The sequence below is a fragment of the Peromyscus eremicus genome, chromosome 20, assembly GCF_949786415.1.
Source record: "Peromyscus eremicus chromosome 20, PerEre_H2_v1, whole genome shotgun sequence".
NCBI lineage: Eukaryota > Metazoa > Chordata > Mammalia > Rodentia > Cricetidae > Peromyscus > Peromyscus eremicus.
Genome location: NC_081436.1, coordinates 21792116 through 21819351, shown reverse-complemented (window position 1 = coordinate 21819351; position 27236 = coordinate 21792116). Strand labels below are relative to the sequence as shown.

Below are 27236 nucleotides of genomic sequence, written 5' to 3'. Positions count from 1 at the left end.
TTAAACTACAAAATATCACTCTGAAGGCCTGGGCTGCAAGCCTAACACGCTCCCAGCTGACACCAAGGCTACTGTTTGATGGGCCATATTTTACACTAGTAGGGCCCTAAGGAATGTTTCCAAACAGAAATAACCTGCATCAAATGCTTCTGAAAATACAGTCCACACACATCTACAAGGGAAGAGAGCATTCCAGAGTCCACATGAGTATCTGGTGCTAGGTGCACTTTTACAATCTTTTTTTAACCACCTGGTTGCACTACCTCAGTCACTGTTCTACTGCTGTGACAGAACACCATGACCCAAGCAACTTATAAAAGAAAGCATTTAATTTGGGGCTTAGGGTTTCAGAGGGGTAGAGTCCATGACTACCATGGCAACAGATAGGCAGACATGGCCCTGGAGCAGCAGCTCACACCTTGTGGCACAATCATGAGGCGGAGAGAGCTAAGTGGGACTGGCGTGGGCTTTGAAACTTAAAGCCCACCCCCAGTGACACACCTCCTCACCCTTCCAAAACAGTTCACCAACTGGGAACCAAGTATTTACACATGAGCCCATGGGACCATTCTCATTCAAAGCACCACATACACACCCATTTAATACCTCAATAAAGAGCAACTTTCATGGATGCTTTTCTGTGTGTGTGCTGACAGTTTATTGAGGTTTGTCTGACTGGATCTTTCATGAATGGACATACAACATCAGGGCTTTTTTTTGTAATAAAAGACAATTCAAAATAAATATGTATTTAAAAAACTATGTCAGACACTAATGAATAATTAACATCTACAAATTTTAAGAAAATCATTTTGGATTAATATTTTTCATTTCCCCCACAAAATAAATAGCTGACTTAACTCTTGTTAAGCAGGAGGAAAAGAGTCAAACAGAAGTAAAGTCACGCCCACAACACAGTCATCATGTTATTTTCAGTGAGGAGAATCTTTACCAAGATTAAGACACATAAAAGTATCTGAGGAGAATTACGTTACTGAATCGTCCAGAAGCTGGGGGAGCGTTCAGGGAAAGAGAACGAATGTCAGAGCTGAGGAAAGCTTCAGATGGACAGTCCACACCCCTTGAGAACATTAATATCCACCCACCAACTTATAGTTTCAGGTTTTCATATTAGTCTAACCCCCACCCCCAAATCCAACCCAACACCATAAAAACTAAGTTGGCAATAGGCCTAGCCAACTATACTCCCTGTTTAGCCTGCGATGCCTTTCCGGTCAATGACAGGAACGTCTGTGGTGTGGATGGACAGAGGGAAAGGTGCGCCACGCCTCTCCTCTCTGTGCAGCACGTGCATCTCCACCCGCTCCTGAGGGAGGCCCTCAGTGCCTGGGCGCACTCTTCAGACCCATGACGGTGAAGGTAGCAGCTGTCAGTTTCTCGTACACAAGGAACATGAGGGCAGCCGTGAGCACTGTCTGGAGCAGCTTGGCCTCAAGGCCTTTGTAGAGTCCCATTATTCCAAAGCGCCTGAAAGGAAAGAGGTTGAGAAAAAATACATTTTCTTTGTAAAATTCAGCTCTGTGTTAGAGAGATCTGCTGCCCTGATAGCTTCTCTCTGAAAGGGTTTTTCTTTAGGATCAAAACAAGCAATGGAGATTTTCAATTCCAACAGACTTCTGCTGGTGGAGCACTTCTTAGCTTTGAAGGCATTTAGGCACAGATGAAGTTTAGTATTCAGGGGCCATTGATACTTTGTCTTTATTACACTCGTCATTAATTAGTGGGATGTTGGCAACACCACACTACTAGGATGCAGATCCTGGAAGCTTCTGAAACCATTGTAATGCCCGAACCAGAGATCTAAGAACTTCTGAGTTTAATGGGCCCCCAATTCAGTTATTTCAACCTAATAGTCCCTAAGTGGTAGGAAAGCCAGTAATTAGTTTAGATCATTTTCAACCTCAATAGAACTAAAGGAAGAGACAGAAATGGAAAGCTGTCTGATTCTTAGCCTTCCTGTACATTTGGTCCTAGGGCTCAACTGAAATTCAGCAAGCACCTCAAGTTTCTCATGTAGCCAAGGTTGTGTTGAACTTTTGATTCTTCCCCTCTATAGGTGTGTACGTCACACCTGGCTTCAAGTGATAGTGTGTGTGTGTACATGTGTGTCTGCATGCCTCTGTTTGCACATGCAGAGCCCAGAGGTTCACTTGAGTATCTTTTTTTTAAGTTTTTTTTTTGAGACAAGATTTCTTTGTGTAGCCCTGGCTGTACTGGAACTCGATCTGTAGACCAGGCTGGCCTTGAACTTACCTGCCACTGCCTCCCGAGTGCCGGGATTAAAGGGGTATACCACCACTGCCTGGCTGACTTGAGTATCTTTGTCTATCGCCGCACCCAATCTTTTTGTGGGGGGACAAAGCCTCTCACTGAACCTAGACTTTCTGTTTTGGCTAAACTGGTTGGCCAAGCAAACCTCCAGGATCCATGCATCTTTGTACCTACCGGTGCTGCAGGGACAGGCATACACTGCACACCTGGGTTTTCACATGGATGCTAGACATCTGAACTCAAGTTCTCATGCTGGCATGGCAAGCACTCTGGCAACAGAGCCGTCTTCCCATTTTAATCACATAAAATGGAGAGGCTTGGTGTGGCATTGCATTATCATTGACAGGAACCATTAGGCAGATGTGTCAATTAAAAATTAAAACAATGGAAACTTGGCTTCTCAGTAGCACTGGCTCTATTCCACATGCTCCACAGCTCCATGCAACTAGTCACAACCCTACTGGACAATGCAGTGTTTCCATCACGGCAGAACGTGGTACTGAAGAATGGTAGTCGTTCATCTGGCTCTGCCTCTCTAGTGCTGGACAAATCAATTTCTCTAAATCTGCCTCTTGATTTGCAAAATAGGAATATAATCACTGTTCTACAGGGCTGAGGACCAAATAAGATAAATATGTAAAAACACTTAATTTGCAAATTACAGGACCTCATCAATTTCCAACTGACATCTTAAATGTTCTGGTAACGTCCATCTTTCTTAACCTTCTCAGTGCTGGCAAAAATTTTAATTGCTGTCATTCTTGGGGTCAGTTGGCATTGTCTAAATATATAATGCTTGAAATTATAAAATGTCAAAATTATATGTGTTCTGGTTCTCTTAACTAGGTAATTCCACATAAAGGACTCTCTCTACAATTATGACTGCTTAATCACTGGAGGCTCAGCTTATACTCTTCACTCAGCAATGTCTGTAAAGAACCCAAGCACTTATCAGTAGGAGCACTGGTGAATAAATCACAGCACGTTATGTAACAGGAAACTGGTACAGGTCTGCGCTTGGCACCAGGAAAGGATGGTATGATGTTAAGATTACAAAAAGGGAGAAGATGAAGAAGGAAACTGCCTTATAAGGCCAACCTGGTCTACCTGACAAGTACTAGACCAGTCAGGGCTTCATAGCAAGATTCCACCTCAAAAAAAAACCAAAACAAAACAATATGCTAGATATATACACTGAAAACATCAGTTTCATATAATTCTCTAGAAATGTGTATACAGGGACTACCTCTTGGGAATGGAATAAGAAGAGGGGAAAAAATTTTTTTTGGGGGGGGTTCTTTTTTTTTTTTTTATTTTTTTATTTTTCGAGACAGGGTTTCTCTGTGTAGCTCTGGCTGTCCTGGAACTCACTCTGTAGACCAGGCTGGCCTTGAACTCACAGAGATCCGCCTGCCTCTGCCTCCAGAGTGCTGGGATTAAAAGTATGCCATGATGCCTGACTCTTTCTTCTCTATTTTTCCTTGGTGCTAGGGTTTGAACCCAGGGCCATGCATGTACTAGGTACAGGCTCTGCCACCAAGGTCCATTCCCAGCCCTGTGGGCTCCCTTTCCAAAGGAGTTCTGTATATTTGTAACTAACAAGGAATAAGGACCTAAACTATTCCGTAATTCCCCAAACTGCCACCAAATCACACTAAGCTCGTAAGCTGAGGGAAACCTGCACACTGAACCCAGGCAGGGTTCTGAGGCTGCTGCAGCACTGGAGCAGAACAGCCCGTCCGACCATCCCCCCCCTGGCATAGCGGGGCTGCTGAGAGGGAAGGCAGGACAGGAAACATCTACAGAGCTCACTTGACTCGCTGGTGAAGAAGATAGAGAACATTCCGAAGACTCCCCAGTGTTCTGTTTTCTGGGTTTAGTCTATGACGTCCAAACTGAGAAGGAAGGAAGGAAAAAAAGAGAGATAATTACTATTTATCACTATTTTCTTTATCTTAAATTTCATTTTTTAAAAAGATTTATTTTTATTTTAATCATGTGTATATGTATGTGTGAGTGTGTATGAGTCTGTGCACATTTGAATGTTGGTGCCTGCAAAGTCCAGAAGAGGGCTTTAGGTCCCCAGGAGCCAGAGTCCCAGGAGACTGTGAGCCTCTTGATATGGGTGCTGGGAAGTGAACTCGGGCCCTCTACTCTTAACCACTGAGTCATCTCTCCAGCCCTTCTTCATCTTAATTTCTACTCAGTAAATTTCTTTAGAGTAACTCTCATAGCACAGCGTTTGATCATAAAAATATCCAATTAGCACCACAGATTTTATTAATCCTCTTTTTTTTTTTTTTTTTTTTTTTTTGGTTTTTCGAGACAGGGTTTCTCTGTGTAGTTTTGATGCCTGTCCTGGAACTCGCTCTGTAGACCAGGCTGGCCTTGAACTCACAGAGATCTGCCTGGCTCTGCCTCCCGAGTACTGGGATTAAAGGCGTGCGCCACTGCCGCCCAACAATCCTCTTTTTTAACTAAATAAATGAAAATAAAAATATTTTCCAATAAAGGAAGCATTTTTTGTTGTTGTTGTTGTTGTTATTGTTCCGGGAGGTTGAACCAAGGGCCTTCAATATGCTAAAACAAATACCCTTATCACTAACCTACATCCTCAGCATCAGTAACTTTCACTTTTAAGAGAATTATGGGAAAACTCTTATCAGCAAAGACAATAACAAGACAGAAGTACATGCCTGGGATGATACACAGACATGTTGGGAGGTGGAAGCTTCCAGTTATTTAAGACCCTTTTATTAAGAGCCAATTAAAAATAACACATAAAAATGGCACATTAGCAAAGACACTTTGCATAGCAAGCAGTGTTTTTGACTGAAATACTACTGTGGTGGTTTCACAGGATATGGCCCCAAAAGGAAGTGGCACTATTAGGAGGTATGGTCTTGTTGGAGGATATGTGTCACCGTGGAGGTGGGCTTTGAGGTCTCATGTATGCTCAAGCCAGGCCTGATGAGACAGACCATTTCCTGTTGCCTGAAAGACGTAGAACTCTCAGCTACCTCTCCAGCACCATGTGTTAATATTCTGACCTGCCCCTTGAAATCCTGCCCTTTGGCGCTGCCCTGCGTCCTGACGTAAAAGCCTCATTTTAAGGAAAACCCCTCCCCTTCCTCTCTCTTCCGCTTTTCCTCCCACGAGGTATGCACCCCTCAGTCCCCCCTCCCTTCCTCCCTCTTTCTCTCTCCTCTCCCTCTTTCCTATCTTCTCTTCATCTATTATAATAAACCATTTCCGTGTGGATGCAGCGTCTGGGTTGTGAATATCCACCTACCGTCGCAACAGCCATGTCTGGCCTGCCGCTGCATCTGCCCAGCATGCCAGCATGTTTCCCTGCACACGCAGGATACCCTGGCCAGCCGGGGTTCCCCTGAGCGATATATATATATATATATATATCATAATACCATGTACGCCTGCACACCACCATGTCTCGTCATAATAATGGACTAAACCTCTGAACTGTAAGTGATCCACCCCAAATGTTTTCTTTTATAAGAGTTGCCGTGGTCATGGTGTCTCTTCACAGCAATAGAAACCCTAACTGAGACAACTCTCCTCATTTTTTCTAGCGATAAATCCTTTAAAATGTTCTCTATACAACAGATTTTTAACAATATTTTTTTTTGTGGTGCTGGGGATTGAACCCAGGACCTTGCACATGCTAAGTAAGTCCTGGTAGAGTGGTATTCTGAGCAACATACCAAGCCCCCACACAGATCTTATCTCCACGGCTGCTAACCTAGTTTAGGCTATCAAACCCTCACCTGGATTACTAAAATGATCTACCGGATTGGCCCTCTTTCTCTTTAGCTTGGGGGCAGCAGTTGGGGGTGGGGTGAGGAAGATGCATCTGTGTGCATGTAGAGGCCAAACAGGACCTCTGTTGCCTTCTCTAGATCTCTGCCTTACTGCCACAAGATTGGTTCTCACTGAACCAGAAGATTTGCTTTTCTCCAGCCCCATACTCCCCAAGCCCATGCTGGGGTTACAGGCGGGGGAAACCATGCCTGACTCTTTCAGTGGGTGCTGGAGATTTGGACTCAGGTTTATAGGCTTGTAGAGCAAACACTCTTCCCCAGACCCTCCCTCTCAGCTTCTGACTGATCTGCTGCAGAAGAGCACAGGCCTTCCAGCACAGACCTTCCAAGATCCTACCTCAGATCACACTACTTCCCAACTCTAAGTCCTTCACAGGCTTTCTGCTGGGCTGAGAACAAAATCTTCCCACCTACTTTCCTCCCCTACAGCTTTCCTGTAATTCTCCCAGCCACAGAAGCCTCCTTTCAGTTCCTAAGATGAAGCAAGCTCTTGAAATGACACTCTCCCTCTTCTGGGATGCGCATCCTCCTTCTTTGTGTGATACAAGCTTCATATGCCCTTGTACCTTGATTTCCATGTGCTCCTCAGAAGAGCAGGCATCCGGCCAAATGCCTAGAAGAACCCCACAACTCCTCTTCAGTAAGCCAGTGCTGTTCATGTCCTTAACAGCTGATTCAGCTTATAATAATTACTTGGTTCTTTTACTTGCTGTCTTCATGAGGACAGGGGCTACACTGTACCTCCAACTTCTCACAGAGTGTCTAAAAATGTCTGAATGTATAAACAATCAAATGTATGAAAAAAACTGAAATCCGAAAGTGATTTGGAAAAGTTAAATCATTAATTACTTGTGAGTGAACTAAAGACTTTAACCTCTGGTTTTGCCAAGGGTCATCTGCTCCATGGCACATGGCAAACAATGTGAATGGGAAGGAAGCTGTCCTGAGGTCCTTGAGGAATCTTTTCAGACATATGGTTTTCCTGAGACAATACATTACTAAGAAAGTCCAATGTAAACTTCATTCCTTGTCATCCAGAAAGCCAGCCAAAAGCCTGATTAGCAGAGTATTGCACACAGGAGAAAATGGGCGCGAACACTCAGACACACCACCTGCATTACTGCATTTAAGATTTGGGGATGTGTTTTAGATGTCCCTGGACTCACTTACCCTCAGAATCGACTGTACCGTCTGCATGGGATAGGTGACTGTGGTGGCGATCGCTTTGGCTATTGCACCAATGATGAACACATCCAGAGAAGAGAGCTGGGAAGCAGAGGAGGAAGCAATTCAATCAGACAAGGAAATGGGCACCTCTTTTAGTTACTTTTAGAATTAGGAAGTACCTTCATCCGCTTCTTTAAAAGCTGCCGTTTCAAGCCTTCGTAGAACATGAACTGGATGGCGGGGTTGAAGACCAACAGCAAGGAGGGAAAGGTGCCGTTCCACAGAGCCAAGATCCCCTCATCTCGAATAATCTGGTGGAATGCATCTAGGCAAGAAGTCAGGCTTTTGTAAAGCACCGTGACAGTGCCCTAACTAGAACAGACCACTGTTCTGACCAAAGGGACCCAGATATAAACCACCCTCTCTTCGATGATATTTTGGAGGCAGATTCCCTACTTGGGTACCTTTCTGTTGGTTTGTTTGTTTTTAAAGATGTTCTTGCTATGTAACCCAGTATGCCCTTGAACACTATTATATCTTCCCTCCTCAGACAACAGGTGTGGACTGCTATGCACTGGAGTTAACTACCTGTTTTGTTTTGCTTTTCAAAACAGGATTTCTCTGTGCAGCCTTGGCTGGCCTAGATTGCTCCGTAGACCAGGCTGGCCTCAAACTCACAGACATCTGCCTGCTCCTGCCTCCCGAGTGCTGAGATTAAAGGCATGTACCACTCCCCCTCCACCCTCCCAACCCCCCCAACTTCCTTTTGATAATCATCATTCTGATGCCAGCCTCTATCATCTGTAACTTTTCCTGACAATCCGGTTTAGAATGCTGCACTGTCAGCACATCTGGCAACTGTGTATTACACAGAACTAAACTGTAAACCACATATTTCACGAGGCCTAGCATAACACAAGATAATATCTTTTCTTGGAATCTATGATGAACTTATAAGAAAGCCACTTCTGTTACAAAGAGAAATGCAAGCCTGGCCATGTGGTTCTAAGTAGAAGCCAGGCAGTATGTGGTGGCACACTCTGGCAATCCCAGCACTCCAGAGGCTAAGATGGCAGGATCAAGACTTCAAAGCCAGTTGTACAGTGAGATCTTGTCTTAAAAAAGCAGAAGTTTAAAGCCATCAGATACTATCCTCGTATCTTTATCCAAAGACATCATTACGGATAAAAAGGTGTAATACTCTTTAAAAGTATTAACTTGGCTGGTTGTGCTGCAAACACCTGGAACAGCAGCACAGGGGAAGCTAAAAGGCAGAAGGATCTCAAGTTGGAGGCCAGCCTAGGTTACATAGTGAGATCGTCTCAAAAACAGTAACAAGCTGGGTGTGGTAGGTCACACCTCTGATCTCAGTACTTGGGAGGACTGCTATGAATTTGAGGCCAGACTAGGCTATACAGTGAGTTCAAGGCCAACCTGGGAAATGGCAAAATTCTGTCTAAAAAAACAAAAAACAAAAACCCCTTGAGCTGGAGATGTAACTCAGTAGAGTGCTTGCCTAGCATATACAAAGCCCTGGGTTCTGTCTCAGGCATGGCATTTTAACATACTCTTGTAATCCTAGCACTGAGAAGTGGAGGCAAGAGGATCAGAAGTTCAAGATCATCCTCAGCTATGAGTTTGAGGCTAGCCTAGGCTATAAGAGACTATCTTAAAAACAAAAGGGCTGGGTGGTGGTGGCACAAGCCTTTAATCGCAGCACTAGTGAGGCAGAGGCAGGTAGAGTTGGAGTTGTCCAACTCTGTGAGTTGGAGGCCAGCCTGGTCTACAGAGCAAGTTCCAGGACAACCAGTGCTACACAGAGAAACCTTAGGCTTGTTATCAGGTAAGATACAAACAGTGCACAGTAGATTCATCCTCTGGTGTTGTGCCATTGTTACGAGAAGAGTATGTTCAGGACTGAGGAGACTCAGCTCTGGTCAGTCCAGAAGAGTTCCTATCAACCACAGATACATAAACAATGGTTTGCTGGGATCTGAGGCTGTCTGCTAGGCAGCTTTACTGTGGAAACGGATTTCAAACACAAAGGACACATCCCAGAGACACCTACCTATAATGCCTTTGTAGTTAGTTGGTATAATGTCTTCATTCCGAAATTTTGCCCCTTGCAGCTTCAGTCTGGTGTTTACCACCCAGAGTGGAGTCGTTAGCAACACATTCACCACTCCTTAAAGACAGAGAAAGACACCTGAGAGCACAGTGTACCTACTAACCTTTGCTGTGTTAGGTTATACACAACACTCCATATATCTCTGCCACTGACTTCAGGTAAGGTTTATCTTCGTGCTGCGGTACAGCACATGTCACTGCCATTAGAAGCAATTTGGAAGCAAGGCTGATAGCAGCACTTCCTCACACAAAAAGAGTGGAGAATTTCTTTACCCACTCAGTGAGGGCAATCATTTGTTGATTAAAAAAAAAAAAAAGCATTCAAAATGGCGATTTGGGGGTGGGGATTTAACTCAGGGGTAGAGCAGTGGTCTAATACATGCAAGGCCTAGTTCAATCGCCAGCAATGCCACAGGAAAAAACCCACAAGGTTACCCCCAAAACAAGGTAGCAGTTTGATATAGTTTTAAACACAATTGTTAAATAAGAGCTTCTGAAACCGTGCTAAATCCATGTCAGCATCAGAGACAACAAGGACCAACTCTCATATAAAGTGGCTTACACGGTTTTAAACAAGCATGATCTGGCACTAAGGGTGACAGGTGGGAGGACGGGGTGACATTTCCAAGAGCTTCAACTGAGACCAAATGCTCTCAGAAGAGCTCATCACTCAGAGGATTAGGACAGGCAGCAGCAGGCAGCAGTTACAAAGTGTTACAAAATACTGGGAAGAGCCCTAGGAGCACTGTGATCCTTACAAGCACAAAGACGGACCTTTGGCCCCCCAAGGCTGCCTCAGAGCAGCACAGTGAGCCAGATGCTTCTTTGAAAACACATGGTCCCAGTTGAACAGCATCTTGAGATAGTAAAACTTCCTCATCGTCCTGAAATGATTAAAGAAAATAGCATACAGGATTGTAACAAAGCTCCTGACAAGTGGTGTACACTTGGTCACTAAAGGTCAACCAACAACCAAGCAGTGGGTATGTAAATGGAGCTGTTTGTCTGAGTCCTGAACAAAGAGGAACAATCCTAAAGAAGAAAAAGTGGTGTTGTCATTGTGTGTCATGCCCCACCCCCCAAAAAAAAAAAACCAGAGGGAAAAATGTTTTCATTTAAGGAATCTCAAAACACCCTATGGAGAAAACAGTTTAATCAAGGATAAACTTGGTGAAGTGGCCAAGAGACTGAAATCTATCCTTCCATTTGTTGCGTACAGTTACCAAAGAAGTTTTTCTGCTTATTTTCCTGATGTACCAACATGTTTCCCCCAAATAAAAAATAGCATCAAGTAATCTTATGAATTGCATTTCTATAGCTTCTGACTCTATTCATACATTGTCTCGAGGCTTTGATTATGATCTGAAAAAGCTGTGCCTGCCACAGAAGACCCTTGCTAGACTCTTTCTAAAAAGGCACCAGTGCCCCACAGCCCAAGATACAAGCTCATCTGCCCAGAGTTCAGAATGGACACCTACTTGATAATGTACACTTCACTTCACAAAGACAAACCAGTGATTGGGGAAATCAGCCCAGAAAGTGCTAGGAAAAACAGTCAGCAGCTTTTGTTCTCTCTCTCTCTCTCTCTCTCAAAGAGAAAGAAAAGGCAGGAGAGCTTGGAACCAACGAATACCATAGAAAAGCAGTGTATGCACCTTCCCAAACAAATGAAATGCACTGCCCATTAAGCAGATCCTTTGGAAATCAACATCCTTCGGGCTCTATTCAAGAAGTAGGCATACATAAAACACTGGAGGGTAATGCAGCCAAGACTACGATGCAGCCATTATTCAAAGCTCTGTTTCCACGTGCCCATTACTAACACAGCAGAAAGACTGAAAGGGTCTGCGGACAGCCTCAGGTACCAAGTGCACCACGATATTTAAATGAAGGGATCAAAAGACATTCCAAAGCTTCGAATCTGAGATGGTCAAGTACTTCCTTCATCCTCTAATTCAGAATGGATGGGGAAGTGCCTTTTTACAAAATAATTTTATGAATTCTGGGGAGGAATATGCTCAAAATACTTGACAATGCTTTTTAAAAACTTCATCAAAATTTGCAACTTACATAATCAAGCAAATGGCAGCATTCCAGAACGACTCATGACTAACTCCAGTCACTAATAACACACCACAGGCAGCCCCTCAAGGGAGCTGGGCCAGCACTCTTGTTAGTTCCAATCTGTGGGTGTTACTTCAGCTGAGTACTAATTAATACTCTTCTTACCTAAGGGGAGGAGGTTATTTTTCTTTGGAGTATCTATGAATTTACTTTTTCTTTTCAATAGCAAATCCTTTAGAAGAAAGCAGAACCAAAATTAAGATCTGTGAAACTAACCAACCCCCCCCCCCCAAACCACTCTCCCACCCTGGTAAGCAGCCAGGGAACACTACCCAGAATTCAGCAGCTATTATGCTCATTTTTAAATGTAGGCTCTTGGAGGCTGGAAGGGGTTCCACTCTGATATCCACTTATTTTTCTAAAGACTATCCTTGAGTGTCACAGGAGAGAAAACTGGGTCCTGTTACCATACCTGGATAGACTGTCACAGACTGCTATCTGTCTCCCCAGCCAATCCACTTTCAGAGAGAATCATACAAACCACTCTGGTCTCCAGACCCACTCATTCTAATAGCCATTTACTGTTACCACTAAAAAATGACCTCTTTCTCTCTGACAAAGAAGGTTGCAGAGTTTATCGTGTAGCCACTGACCTGAGGTTGCATCCTGTGCAATTTAAATACATTTGCTCTATTGTATATCACACTGTATTCCTCCCTGGAGAGGCAGTGGGTATTTGTGACTTTCATCTGTGTACTGGCTGGTTTTGTGTGTCGACGTGACACAAGCTAGAGTCACCAGAGAGGAAGGACTCTCAGTTGAGGAAATGCCTCCATGAGATCCAGCTGTAAGGCATTTCTCAATTACTGATCAACAGGAAAGTGTCCAGCCCTGGGTGGTGCCATCCCTGGGCTGGTAGTCCTGGGTTCTATAAGAAAGCAGGCTGAACAAGCCAGGGGAAGCAAGCCAGTAAGCAGCACCCCTCCACGGCTTCTGCATCAGCTCCTGCCTCCAGGTTCCTGCCCTGTTTGAGTTCCTGTCCTGACTTCCTGCAATAATATGGAAATGTAAGAGAAATAAATCCTTTCTCCCCAACTTGCTTTTTGATTGTGGTGTTTCATCACAGCAATAGAAACCCTGAGACAATCTGCCGTTTTGTTTTATTTCATTCTATCTTCTTTTGGGTAGGGATTGCTTTCTGAGACAAGATCTCACTTGTGTATCTTCTCCCTTGTTAACTTGCCCACTGTCAGCTAAATTCAGAAACCTTTCCAGGATAAAGAAGCAGATGTTGTTCATCCTCACACCAGGAATAACCGGGACATTGCTGTTTACTTCTGAAATCTTCAAGATAAACGGCATTGTTAAGGAGGGAAGATGAAACTGTGTCTCAGATGCACAATTGGGAAGTGTATAATGACAGCTGATACAAGAAAATGTCCAGGGCTGGGGAGGTGGAGTTCAGATCCTCAGCACCCCAGTAAAAAGCTGGGAAAGGATGGCTGTATGTGCCTGTAACCCTAGTGCTGTGTGTGTGTGGGGGGGGGGGGGATGTGGCTAGCCTACAGAGAAATGGGTGGGTTCCAGTGAAAGAGCCCGCCGCAAAGGAAAAAGGCAGAGAGCTATAGAGAACAACATCCAATATCCTCCAGTCTCCACACATATGAACATAGGTAACATGCATGCACATGTGCATACACGCACATACACACTTAGGTAAATAAATTTTAAAAAGAGAAAGAAAATGGCAAATCAAGTGTGGAAGGCTAAAGCAGGAAGGTCATGAATTCAAAGCCAGCAGAGTCTATATCGTGAAAGCGTGTCTCAAAAAGCAATTCTCACCACCAAAAAAGAGAATGAAATCAAACAAATGGCAGTCTAAGCCACCGTCTCCCTAGAGAGGCGTGCAACATGATGTACAACAAGAATAAACCTGACTGGCCAGATTAAGGTGGAGACAGGAAGTACATTCTCAACTCTGAAAACTGGCATTCAAAAGTGCTGCTGCGCAAAAATCACAATTTCATAAACGTGACAAACAGTCTTCATTTAAGCTGTCTGTAAGATACTATTTCCAAATTTTTCTACATATGTTTATGGGATTTTTCTGTGGAAATATAATAAATAATAATCTAAGTTTCAAGCAGAATCTGAATAACAAAGCCAGCAGTTCTCAACCTGTGGGTCATGACTCCTTTGGGGGTTGAATGACCTTTTCACAGGGCTCACATATCAGATATTCTGCACATCAGATATTTACATTAATTAGTAACAGTAGCAACTGTATGAAGTAGCAACAAAAATAACTTTTGTTTGTCTGTTTTTTGAGACAGGGTTTCTCTGTGTAGCCCTGGCCATCCTGGAACTTGCTCTATAGACTAGGCCAGCCTCAAACTCAGAGGACTGCCTGTCTCTGCCTCCCAAGTGCTGGCATTAATGGCATGTGCCACCACCAACCCCCAGTGAAAACTTTATGGTTGGGGGTCCCCATAACATGAGGAACTATATATATTAAAGGGTTGCAGCATTAGGAAGACTGAGAATGCCAGGCGGTGGTGGTGCTCATGCTGGCACATTCGAACACTGTCACGGCAGCATCAGCAAGTTAGATGAGACACTGACCAGGCTGGCCTCGAACTCACAGAGATCCACCTGCCTCTGCCTCTCGAGTGCTGAGATTAAAGGTGTGTGCCACTACCGCCTGGCCAACCTGGGAATTCTTAAAGGGTAAATTAGGCTTAAAAAAATAAAAAGGAAAAAAAAAATCTTCCTCATGTTAAGAATCAGAAATATCACAACGCAGGGAGTTAGGACCCTGTTTAGTGATGCTATGGATGGCTTGAAAATGGAAAAAATAAATGAAGGGATAAACCACTTAGCTAGGATTGATAGAATACCAGTTTTAATTACTATAAGTTTGATAATTCATAATTTATCCTTAAACTGGTTTGATAACCATGCCAAATATGAAAATTTGATTAATAAGATACAAACCTTAGAAAGACTTACTATTGACAAGATTTAAGCTTTAGAAAGACTTCCTATTGATAAGATACAAGCCTTAGAAAGATTTACTAATGAAAATAAGAAAAATATTCAGACAGAGACAGAGGAATTTAGAGTGGAACCTACCACACCATTGCATTATGAAATTGAAGAGGAGTGGCCCAAGGTTATTAAAAAACCAACTTTAGCTTATCTAGATACCATACAAGAACAACCATCAGATTATAGGCATCCCCAAGGCTATAAAGAAGTTCACTGTAATCCTGTAGAAGTTTTAGATTTGAAGAGATTTAAAGAAGCAGTTGTTTCATATGATATGCATTTACCATTTGTGAAGTAGATGTTAAATTCATGGGCAACTTGGAACAAAATTATTCTTTAAGACTGGAAAGATTTATTTACAGCAATATTGGAAGCTGGTCCTAAGTTACAGTGGAAAACATGGTAGAAAGAGGAACAGTGAGGTAGGACTAGAGGTATGGAAATTTCCCAAGACCAGCCTCTTGGTAAAGGCTAGCATGCTTATTCGCAAAGAAAGTTTATATTTGATGATCACACCTTGGCGTTGTATTATGTAGGATCTTTGAGTGCTTGGGACAGGGTTGAAGAATCAGGAAAAAGGACTGAGTCATTTATTCAAATTATACAAGGCCCAAAAGAAGCCTTCACTGATTTTTTTTCCACAAATATTGACTTCAGCTGTAAATAGAATATCAGATCCAGAAGTTTGACAAGTATTAATTCAGTCCTTAGCTTTTGAAAATGCTAATTCAGAATGCAAAAGAATAATTAGGTCTCTAGAGACAAGATCAGCACCAACAGATGAATGGATTAGAAATATGGCTGATATTAGATCTCACACTTATGATGGTGCTTTGATAGGAAAGTAATTTCTAGAAATTTTAAGAAAAACCAAAATGTCAAATGTCTTAATTGTGGTAAACAAGGTCATTTGAAAAGGGATTGTAGGCAAGATGTTCCTAGAAACAATGTTTTTTCTAGAGATAACCCAATAGAAGGTCCTAACTTTCTGCAATATGCAGATGGTTTGGCAATGAACAGCACTGAACTAATGAATGCAGATCAACAGGGAGCAGACAAGGTAACCCTTTGAGATCAGGAAACACCCTGAGAGGCCTCTTGCTGGCCCCAATATCAAATTTGGCTCAATCATCCCCTGTCAGCATCAGAGAAACTCATCCACAGAGCAATCAAAAGACTTAATACTTAATACCTATTGTTAAAAACCACACTCCTTTGGATGTGATCAAAGACAGAATAACTTCTTTAGATACAAAAAAAAACCTCAGAGGAGACTAGAAAACAAGTATTTTGGCAAACTGCTATAAATGATCAAAAACCAAAGCTAAAAATACACACAAATGACACTGAAGTTGAGGGTACAAGTACAGACGTAACACAATTTCACCAAAACCTTGGCATCCAGATTGGCCTCTTAAGGTATATGTTGCAGGGCGGTGGTAGAGCACACCTTTAATCCCAGCACTCAGGAGGCAGGAGGAGCTCTGTGAGTTTGAGGATAGCCTGGTCTACAGAGTGAGTTCCCAGACAGCCAGGGCTACACAGAGAAACCCTGTCTCAAAATTAAAAAAAAGAAAGAAAGAAAAGAAAAAGAAAAAAAGAAATCAGAAAAATAGAAAATGTTAATGTAATAATTTAAGAGCCATAAATAAATCAGCCAAAGGGCTCTTTACAGCCTGAAATTCCCTTGCCTTCTTTATTACCTAAAGGATGGTCTACTATAGTGATTGACTTAAAAGACTGCTTTTTTACTATACTTTTACAAGAACAAGATAGAAAAATTTGCCTTCACAGTGCATACTTATAATAATTCTCAGCCTGTTAAAAGGTATCAGTGGAATATTCTTCTATAAGGGATGTTAAACAGCCCCACCTTGTGTCAATATTTTGTACAATAGCCATTAGAAATAATTTGTAAACACTTCCCTCAATCTATAAGTTACCATTATATGAATGTTATCTTACTAGCTGGTTCAGACACAGATACCCTAAAAAAAAAAATGTTTGAAGAAATAGAGAAAATTTTGCCTTGTTGGGAATTACAAATAGCTCTTGAGAAAATACAAAGAGGAGATTATATTAATTACCTAGGATATAAGATAAGACAGGTTTACAAAAAATTCAACCGCAGAAAGCACAAATCAGGAGAGATCAATTAAGAACTCTTAATGATCTTCAAAAATTGCTGAGAGATATTAACTGGCTACGGCTCACAACTAGATTAACAACTCAAGAACTAAGTAATTTATTTCAAACTTTAGATGGTGACAAGAATTTAAATAGTCCCAGAAAATTAGCAGCTAATGCTGAGAGAGAATTGGCTTTGGTAGAAAAGAAGTTACAACATGCACATGTAGATTGTTTGGATCTAGAGCTTGATTCCATTCTGGTTATTTTACCTTCTGCACATTCTCCAGCAGGAATTCTTATGCAGAGAGAAGATAACATCTTAGAATGGATATTTTTAGCACACAAACAGAGTAAAAACTTAAAGACCTATGTAGAAAGGTTTCTGAATTGATTCTAAAAGGAAAATTGAGACTCGTCAATAAGCAGGAATAGACCCAGCAGAAATTGTGCTATCTTTTCCTAATGCTGAAATTGCCACATTATGGACAGAAAATGAACATTGGCAAAGAACTTGCAGTAATTTTTTGGGAGAGATTAGCAACGATTATGCCCAAAGCAAGAGATTTCAGTTTATAAAGAGATCTAACTGGATCCTTCCTCATGTTGTATGGGGAATATCAATTTCTGGAGCCCTTATATTCTATACTGATGCAAATAAATCAGAAAAGGCAGGTTACAAATCAGGAAAAATAAGTGGCTCAAAGCCCTTATGATTCAATTAAAAAATCAGAATTAGCCGGGCGGTGGTGGCGCACGCCTGTAATCCCAGCACTCGGGAGGCAGAGGCAGAGGCAGGTGGATCTCTGTGAGTTCGAGGCCAGCCTGGTCTACAGAGCTAGTCCAGGACAGGCTCCAAAGCTACAGAGAAACCCTGTCTCAAAAAACAAAAAAAAACAAAACAAAACAAAAAAATCAGAATTATATGCTATTCTCATGGTGTTATTAGATTTTCCAGAACCTCTTAATATAGTTACTGACTCTCAGTATGCAGAAAAGGTTTTACATATTGAAACCACTGAATTTATTCCAGATGATTCAGAATTAACTTTGTTATTTATTCAATTACAGGAAATAATCAGGAATAGAAATCATCCCTTATATATAACACATATCAGATCCCATACAGGCCTACCAGACCCTGTAGCACAAGGTAATGATTAAATTGATCAGCTATTGGTAGGAAATGTGCTAGAAGCCTCAGAATTTCATAAGAACCACCACGTTAATAGAAAGATTTGAAGAAAGATTTTTCTATCACTTGGTAACAAGCCAAGGAAATATCCTACTTGTTCTTTGTATAGCCAAATTCCACTACCCACAAGAAGTAACCCAAAGGGTACTCAAAAGAAATGAAAAACTTGTTTTGTGACTTAATCTGTGGACTATCCTGGAGACTGTCCCATTAGGTGACAGAAGAAAGTGCTGTTGGATGTCAACTCCATTTTGTTGACAGTCTAGTTTTAACTCTGATTTCCCTCTACTTATTTAGGATTTCAATGGGCAACTGCCGTGGACCAATCCTTTTCTACACTATGAATATGCATTACTCTCATTGGTTAATAAAAAGCTGACAGGCCGGCAGCTGGGCAGGAAGTTAGGTGGGAAAGCCAAACTGAGATTGATGGGAAGGAGGGCAGAGTCAGGAGAGATGCTAGCCAGCCACCAAGCAAGCAGGACATAAAAAAAAAAAAAAAAAAAAAAAAAAAAGAGGTAACAAAGCCATGAACCACGTGGTAAAACATAAATAGAAAAGTGGGTTAATTTAAGTTGTAAGAGCTAGTTAGTAATAAGCCTGAGTTATCAGCTGAGCATTTGCAATTCATATAAGTTTCTGTGTATTTGGGACTGGGCAGTCGGGATAGGAAAACTCCATCTATAGGCAACTGCTTTGAATTCTGAAAAGGTTGATTCACATTTATAAGAAGTTACGGCCTAGCATTTGGGAGGCAGAGGCAGGCGGATTTCAGTGAGTTTGAGGCCAGCCTAGTCTACAAAGTGAGTTCCAGGACAGCCAGGACTGTTATACAGAGAAAACCTGTCTTGAAAAAAGAAGCCAGGCAGTGGTGGCCACGCCTTTAATCCCAGCACTCGGGAGGCAGAGCCAGGTGGATCTCTGAGTTTGAGGCCAGCCTGGTCTACAGAGCGAGATCCAGCACAGGTACCAAAACTACACAGAGAAACCTTGTCTCAAAAAAACAAAAACAAACAACAACAACAACAAAAAGAAGTTATGGCCATCATGGGGATACCTGTACAAATTAAGATTGACAATACTCCAGTATATGTCTCTAGTAAAATAAAAACTTTTTTGCATATTACAATACAAAGCATATTACAGATTTACCATATAATCCTACAGGACAAGCAGTTATAGAAAGATCTAATCACGTTTTAAAAGATATGCTTAATAAACAGAAAGGGATAATAAAGGCCCCCGGAGACCCATTGCACAATGCTTTATTAACTTTAAATTTTTTAAATGCTAATGAGAAAGGAATGACAGCTCTGGAGAGACATTGGATAATAGAAAAAAACTGACCTCAGAATGGAAAACAGGATATGTGTTACATTGGGGATGAGGTTTTGCTTTTGTTTCCACAGAAGAAAAGTTACGAATACCATCAAGATTGATAAAAATTAGATTCGAACAAGACAGACCTCTTGATTAGGAGAGGTGAAAGTTCATCAAACTACATGGCCATCCCATGTAGTCTAAATTAACGTATAAGAGTAACAAATGTCTTTCATTTGCTCAGACATAACCTGCCAAAAAGGGAAACGTCCCAAAGTTAGAGTTGGGGCAGGTTTTTTGTTTTTTTTTTTTTTTTGTTGTTGTTGTTTGTTTGTTTTTTTTGTCTTTCCAGGGGAATAAAAGCAACCAACTAAAGACTCTGAAGACCACTGGACAAATAAGACATCTGAAGAAGAGGACAAAACATCCAGAGAAAACGTCCCAAGAAAAAGAGCAAATTGGCTTAATGGTATAACACATTTCCAACAGAAAAAAATTCATAAATCTTCTCCAATGGTTCTTTCTGCTGAAAGATACATAAGGGCAAATGATCTTTTGTAGTCCCAACTGAATTAAAATTTAAAGCTAGCTTTGGAGTTGGAGCATGGCTCTCTCCATCTCTAAACCCAAGCATGCTTGTTAAAGAAAAATCCAAAGTCTCTGCCTCATGTCAGAAGAGTCACCTAGTATGGGACAGAAGAAAACCAAAATTAAGGGACTATTATATTGCACTAATCTCATAATACTTCGGTTTTATTTCGACTCTTTAAAACTTTTTTTAAGGTACAAATATCTCAAAATTTATAACATATATGTATTTTTTAAACTTTCTGTCATGATATTAATGATCATATAAGAGTACTAACTAATTCTAGAAATAGGCTTCATCTAGTTTCCTGTACATGATTTTGGGCTTGAGTCTGAAGCAGTTAAGTGGGAATTAAGCTTGTGTACCCCAGATGTATTTAATAGATTATGGTCCTATAACATCTCTGGGATCTGCTGCATATGGCATTTAAAAAGGTTTAAGTTTTCTGCAGTGAACTGTGACCATTCCTAACAGCGACCTTTGAAGTCTCCAAAAGGATGATGGGGCCCCATGAATGATGAATCCACCTAGAATGTGGTAATGCCACTAAGCTAACAAACACCATCCAAATATCACCTTTGGACTACAAACTGCTCAGGACAACTTCAAAGTGGTTTGCTAAGATGGTCCAGTCTGGTAGACTACTCCAGCCAGGACTTCAGATAAGCCCTGCACTTTCCCATCACACCGAGACTGGACAACAGCTAGCCCTCCCAGGACCTGATCTTTATCTCAAAAAAATTTCAGGGTCCCCTAACAACTACAAGTGGCACCCATATGTGGGACACCCATATCCACATAAGGCCCAAGAAAGCTTAAAATAGCTTCTAAACACACAAAAACAGAGCCAAACTTGGCTTCCTACTCTCGTGTCTCCTATCCCGGCTGCAGTACAGAGAAGCATTTCCCAGTCACTGCCTGCAGGCTTTAGCTGCCAGCGTGCTGTATGGCAGGTTTGGGGTTTTGCTCATGTAGACAAAAAAGGTTACAAATCCTTAGTAAAGACAGATCCACATGAAAAAAACTTCTAAACATGTTATAATGTGTTTAAAAATATACAAAGGCTTGGAAGAGAAAGAGTAGAGACAGTCATAGATTAAAAAATAGTTTAATAAAGTCTTTAAAAAAGGAATAGATTAAAAAATATATGATAAGCCCCGTAAAGATAGAAAATATACAGAGAATGTGGATTCTGTATGTTATTGTGTTGTCTTTAGATTTTCTGATTGCTAATAAAGAAATGACAGCTGCTAAGATACATTGGATTATGAAAAGTGCTCTATTAAACCAACCTACACATTTTAAAAATGTTTTGACTTCAAAATGGAAGTCAAAAGATATGTTACTTTGGGGAAGAGGTTATGCTTTTATTTCCATAGGAAATGAGAGGCTGTGAATTCATTCTAAGTTGATATAGATCAGATTTGATCAAGGAAGACCCCCCTAAAAATCCTGGCTACAAACATAAAGAAATAAACCTAGAAAAACTACAAAACACGTAATGTATATTTAACCTGCTCAAACATAAAACAAAAAATTATTTTTAACTGACTTGTACACCACATATTCCATACCTGTAATGTATGTTACCTTTAAAAGTTTTGTATTTTCTGAACAAGGGGCCAAACACCAATAAAAACGGATGGCTCAGGTGATCCAACATCTCAGAATGCCTCTGTTACAGTTTGTGAGTTCTACATCCAGAAGAGCTTCAAGGCTGCTGGCTGAGATGATCCAGTCTTACAGACTACTCTAGCCAAGTTTTAACCATTATCCTGATGCCAGCACCTCCAGACAACAGGAAGCAGTCTTCAAAAAACAACGTCCACATTTCCAAAAGATAAATTATGGATGTTTGTTATCATTTAAGGGGGGTTGGTTACAAGTTGTTATTTAAGGGGGGTTGGTTACAAGTTGTTATTGGTCATAGTAAAAAAGAAAAAAAGGCTAAACAAAAGAGTTAAATTCAAAGATCTCTTTCTAAAGGAAAAAGAGGGGGATATGATACAGAAATAATGAGATAAAAGGGTAGATTATTGAATCTACTTTAATTAAAAAAACTATTAATCTCAAAATATTTTACATTGGTATGGGTTTTGGTTTATTGATGCAAATTTAAAGTTAATTTTGTTATACTGTATGTATGTTTCTACTCTTCTTTAGGGTATTGTGTTTATACAGCTCATTTAAAAATGTAATATATAATTAAGAAATACAAATTAATAGTCACCTATAATAGTCAAACTTATAGTCATGTTAGGTATGTTTTCGAGGTCATACACAGATGTATTTAGATGAATAGGTCTTTAAACACTTCAAAGACCTATAGAATATGGCATTTTAAATGTTTTAATAACATAAGACTTTTCTTGACAGTGAGACATGTCTGCTCCTGGCAGTACCAATTTACTTCAGAGAAGAAAATGAGCACTGAAGAAACTCTGAATAAAGTTTGCCTTCTTTATGGCAAAAGCTAGCCATCTGGGAAAAGAAACTGCCCTGGCCTCAACTGCTGACAGTATACTGTCCAAACTGGACCAGCAGGATGCAAAAAAAATCGATTGCCAAACTTTGCCAAGACAAGGAAGGACAGTCTGTGAAAATTCCCTGCTTCTCAAAAATGTCTGTCAGATATACTAGGCCTGTAGGCCAAAAATGGATGCCCCAACATTACAGAAGAACTTTGGGTGACTGTTCAGATAGTCAGATATCTCTTTATACACTGTAAATATGTATTGCTCTAATTGTTAATAAAAAGCCAATTGGCCAATAGCTAGGCAGGATGTTGGGGGCAGAGAGAATGCTGGGAAGAAGGGCAGAGTGAGAGGAGTGACCAGACAGACAGAAAGGAAGCAGGACATGCAGGAGAGGTAAAAGCCACGGGCAGCATGTAGATGAATAGAAATGGGTTAATTTAAGTTGTAAGAGCTGGCTAGAGACAAGCCTAACCTATCAGCCAAGCATTTATAATTAATAAGTCTCTGCCAACACATTTGAGAGGAGTTCCCAAAGAGATATCCACCCCCATGTTCATGAAGCACTATTCACAACAGCAAGAGGTAGACTCAACCCAAATGTCCATTAGCAGATGAAAAGATACACACAATGTGATGTATTCCTACAACAGAATATTATCTAGATACAATAGGGAAACATATGTCAAATGCTACAATATGGGTGGACCTTGGGGATACCACTAAGTGAAATTAGCCCATCACAAAAGACAAATACTGTATGACTTCACTTATATGCAGTATCAAATGTAGTCAAATCTTTAAAGGCAGAAAGTAGAATGAATGATGGTTACCAGGTGCTGAGGGAGGAGAGATGGGGAATTTACTTAGGAGGTATGAGGTTTGTAAAATGAACCTTAGTTCATTCTGGTGTCAGTTTTAAAATGCAAACATACTTCACATGACTAACTTACCTTAAAATGGTTACACTGGCAAATTTTATGCCATGTACTTTTATCACATTAAGAAAACACGTCAGAAAAACTGGCCATATTCCCTACAGCACTACTGGGTCCTAAAAGAATCTCTTAGAGGATATATGAAGCACAGATAAATACTAAAATATAAAAATATTTTATACCCAGAAAACCTTGTTACCTGCAACAAATCCAACCACCAGATCTTTTCCTGTAGAAGAACGCTGACCTTTGACCCATATTGCTTTGAGGCTATTAAAAGTGTAGAAATAGACAAAATTGGAGCAGCAGAGACTGGAAATAACTGGAAACCACCCTCGGTATGGCGCCAGACTATGGAAAAAACACAATAAGCAAAGTAAAGGTCATGGACAAAAGCCATAGGAAATTGCCAGAGAAGCTTAGGCTCACATATCTGAATGCCTGGTGCCAATCCCTCTCCCTGGGACGTCTGTAAGAGGCAGAGCCTTGCAAGAGGGACCAGTCACTGGGACAGGCCTTGAGGTTTGACAGCCCAGTCCCACTTCCTGTGGAGGCAATGTGATCAGCTGGCATGCCTGCCCTACTATAAAACTGTCTTCACTTCTAAGTCAGAATAAACTCTCCTTCCCTTAACTTGGTTCTAGCTAGGCATTTGGTCACAGAATTGAGAAAAGTAACTAATAAGAGGCCCAGGAAGTCTGGTCTACGGACAGTCTCAAGGTTTGAGAAGAGCAGGGCAGCTGCAGGACCTTAAGAGGTTCTCCCCATGGGTGCTTAGAGTTGCAGGAAAAGAGACATGGTCACACAGGAAGTAACCAAATCACACGTCAGAAAGCATGTGGACAATATAAGGCCAGAGAAAGATGGGGAGGGGAGAGCAAGAGAGAGAGAAAAAGGTGGGGAAAGGAAAGAGAAGGAAAAACAGAGAGAGGAGGAGAGGAGAGGAAAGGAGAGGGGAGGGGAATGGAGGGCAGGGGAGAGGAAGAGAGAAGAGAAGAGAGGCAGAGAGGGGAGAGAGAGGGAAAGAGGGAAAAAGAGGGAAGGAGAGGAAGAGAAGGAGAGGGGGAGGGAAGAAGGGAGGGAGATGTTTCATCGTGCTGTCTAGCCTGACCCTGAACTCCTGTCTTAAGCAATTCTTCCCCAGCCTCCTGTAGAGCAAGAACTACAGGCATGCACTATTGTGCTACCTAGGCACTCATTATTCTTACCAAGAATGAAAACCCAATCTAACCATGAGGCAAATGTAAAACAAGAATTAAAACTCACATCTTTAATCTCAGCACTACGGAGGCAGAGGTATGTAGGTCTCTGTGAGTTCAAGGTCAACATAGCAAGTTCTAGGCCAGCCAGGGATACATAGAGAGACTCTATCTCAAGGGGAAAAAAAAAATTAAAAATGGAGAGGAGAATATATTATTTTAAAGTGTCATTGGCATAGAGGTTAAAATGTTTTGATGCATGTAAATGATATTTAAATAACTGAAAAAACTGTGTGTGATACGCATGTGTGTGATAGAAGCATAGGGAGGGCAAGTGTGAGCATAATTGGTAACATAGTAGAAAAGTGGTCAATAAAAATGTAAAGCATACAGTGGTACTCTTTGTACCAATTTTAGTTTTGAAATTGTTTGCAACTCTGAACTTATTTCAAAATACAAATTCAAAGAAATTAAAAAAATAATAATGCAATCTGTCTGGATGCAACTGATAGGAATGAACTGAGAGAGAATGTCTGTGTGTCTTGTGTGGTGTGTGTATGTCTTATATGGTGTATATGTGTGCATCTTATGTGAAGTGTGTGTGTGTGTATTGTGTACCCTAATAAAATTTGCCTGAAGATCAGAGAACAGAACAAGCCACTAGATTAAACATAGATGCCAGGCAGTGGTGGCACACACCTTTAATCCTAGCACTTGGGACACAGAGATCCATCTAGATCCATCTGGATCTCTGTGAGTTCAAAACCCCCCTGGACTACATGAGATTGACTCAGTCTAGGAGAGAAACAGAGCCAGGCAGTGGTGACACACACCTTTAATCCCAGCACTTGAGATCTCACATCTTTAATCCCAGTATGTGGGAAGTCACATGACTTCAATCCTAGCAATAGGAAGTAAGTAATACGGTGGGCGGAGAAGGGTATATAAGGCGTGAGGAGACAGAACTAAAGCCTTTTCGGCTGGGGAAGCTCATTTGGCTAGAGGCCTATTGGCTGAGGCTTTTCAGGCTGAGGAGTTGGTGAGGTAAGAGGTGGTGGCTGTGGCTTGTTCCTTTGTCTCTCTGATCTTCAGGCAGATTTTATTAGGGTACACAATATATCACCGTGTATGTGTGTGTGTGTGTGTGTGTGTGTGTGTGTGTGTGTGTGTGTGTGTTTCTTATGTGGTGTATATGTGTGTGTCTTACGTGAATTGTGTGTGTTGTGTGATGTGTGCTACTGGTATTTAAAGTAGGCCCTGTAAAGACTAGGCAAACATAGTGAGCTGAGTCCTCAACTCCTAAGCAATAATACTGTTGTTTTGTTATACATTAAATTTCCTAAAAGGCTCCATAATCAAAAACTCCAATGGTGAGGGCTAGAGATGACTCAGCAGCTAAGGGCATTGTTATTCTTGCAGAGGACCTGGGTTTGGTTCCCAGCATGCAAGCAAAATATTCATACACAGAAATAAATCTAAAAATAAGGATCAAATAACTAAGAGATCTGTAAGGAATTACAAACAGATATGCCTCTATATGTCAGGCAATTACAAACTCTCAATACTATAAGCCTATAAGCAGGGACTTCTGAGTCCTGGCATGTGAGTCTCCTAAGAAGCCAGTCTAAGAGAGTTGTGAAATGGGTACTCACAGGCCTTCTTCCTTAATAATCTCCAGGAGCACTGCATGCGTAGTTTTTGACTTTCTTTTCTCATCAACTGTAAGAATGAAGAGAATCATTATTTCTAGCATCAGCAAGTTTCACTAAAATGTCATCAATCCACCTATACAAAATCTCACTTGCCTCAGATCCTCTAGTGTGTCTGGCCATGGCTTACTTCCCCAGAGTAAATTCCTTGGGTTTCATCTGTTATTCAGAATTTTAATTTAAACCTTCATTCCACAGTAAAGCAGAAATGCTATTTCTGGGGTCATTATAGTGCTCTTTCTTTCTTTCTTTCTTTCTTTCTTTCTTTCTTTCTTTCTTTCTTTCTTTCTTTCTTTTTTTGAGACAAGTTTTCTCTGTGTAGCCTTGGCTGTCCTGGAACTTACTTTGTAGACCAGGCTGGCCTCGAACTCAGAGACCCACCTGCCTCTGCCTCCTGATTGCTGGGATTAAAGGCATGTGCCACCACCACCTGGCTCCAGTGCTCTTTCTTAAAAATATTTATCTTATTTTATTTTTAATTATATGTATGTGTGCCTTTGTATTAGTGTGTGCACATGAGTGCAGGTGCCCTTGGAGGCCAGAAAAGGGTGTAGGATCTCCTGGAATTGGAGTCATGAGGAACTGAACTTGGGTCCTATGAAAGAGCAGTACATGTTCTTAAACACTAAGCCATTTCTCTAGCTCCATACAGTCTCTACCTGTCCTTCTTTCCCTTTTTCCCTCCCTCCCTTCCTACATATGTGTGCCTCTGTGACTTTATGTGTACCACATGTACACAGGGAACCTTGCAGGACAGAGGGCATCAGAGCCCCTGGACCTGGAGATACAGGCAACTATGAACCTCATGATTTAGGTGCTGGGAACCAAACTTGGATCTTCTGGAAAATCAGTAAATGCTCTTAACTGTTGAGTCAGCTCTCCAGCCCCATATAGTGCTCTTTTTAAAACTAACATACATGTTCTCACTTTTATTCCCACACCTTATAAAACAGGAAATAGATTGCCTTCTTTTTTTTTCAAAAAGATTTACTGTGGATCTCTGTGAGTTTGAGGCCAGCCTGGTCTACAAAGTGAATTCCAGGAAAGGCACAAAGCTACACAGAGAAACCCTGTCTCAAAAAACAAAAAACAAAACAAAAACAAAACAAAAAACAAAAACAAAAAATCAAAAAGACTTACTTTATTTT

General features: G+C 41.2%; 1 protein-coding gene across 1 annotated transcript in view; it reads right to left on the bottom strand.

Annotated features, from left to right (window-relative positions):
- Positions 1–311: 311 nt before the first annotated feature.
- Positions 312–27236, bottom strand: part of Slc25a17 (solute carrier family 25 member 17) — a 46192-nt gene continuing 19267 nt past the window's right edge. Inside the window, exons 3-9 of the mRNA XM_059247641.1 lie at positions 26032–26098; positions 23380–23531; positions 9367–9483; positions 7478–7623; positions 7302–7397; positions 4105–4187; positions 312–1488 (exon numbers count right to left, since the gene is read on the bottom strand). Of these exons, the coding sequence (XP_059103624.1) occupies positions 1341–1488; positions 4105–4187; positions 7302–7397; positions 7478–7623; positions 9367–9483; positions 23380–23531; positions 26032–26098 (809 nt within the window). The 3' untranslated portion in view covers positions 312–1340. The remainder of the gene's footprint in view (positions 1489–4104; positions 4188–7301; positions 7398–7477; positions 7624–9366; positions 9484–23379; positions 23532–26031; positions 26099–27236) is intronic.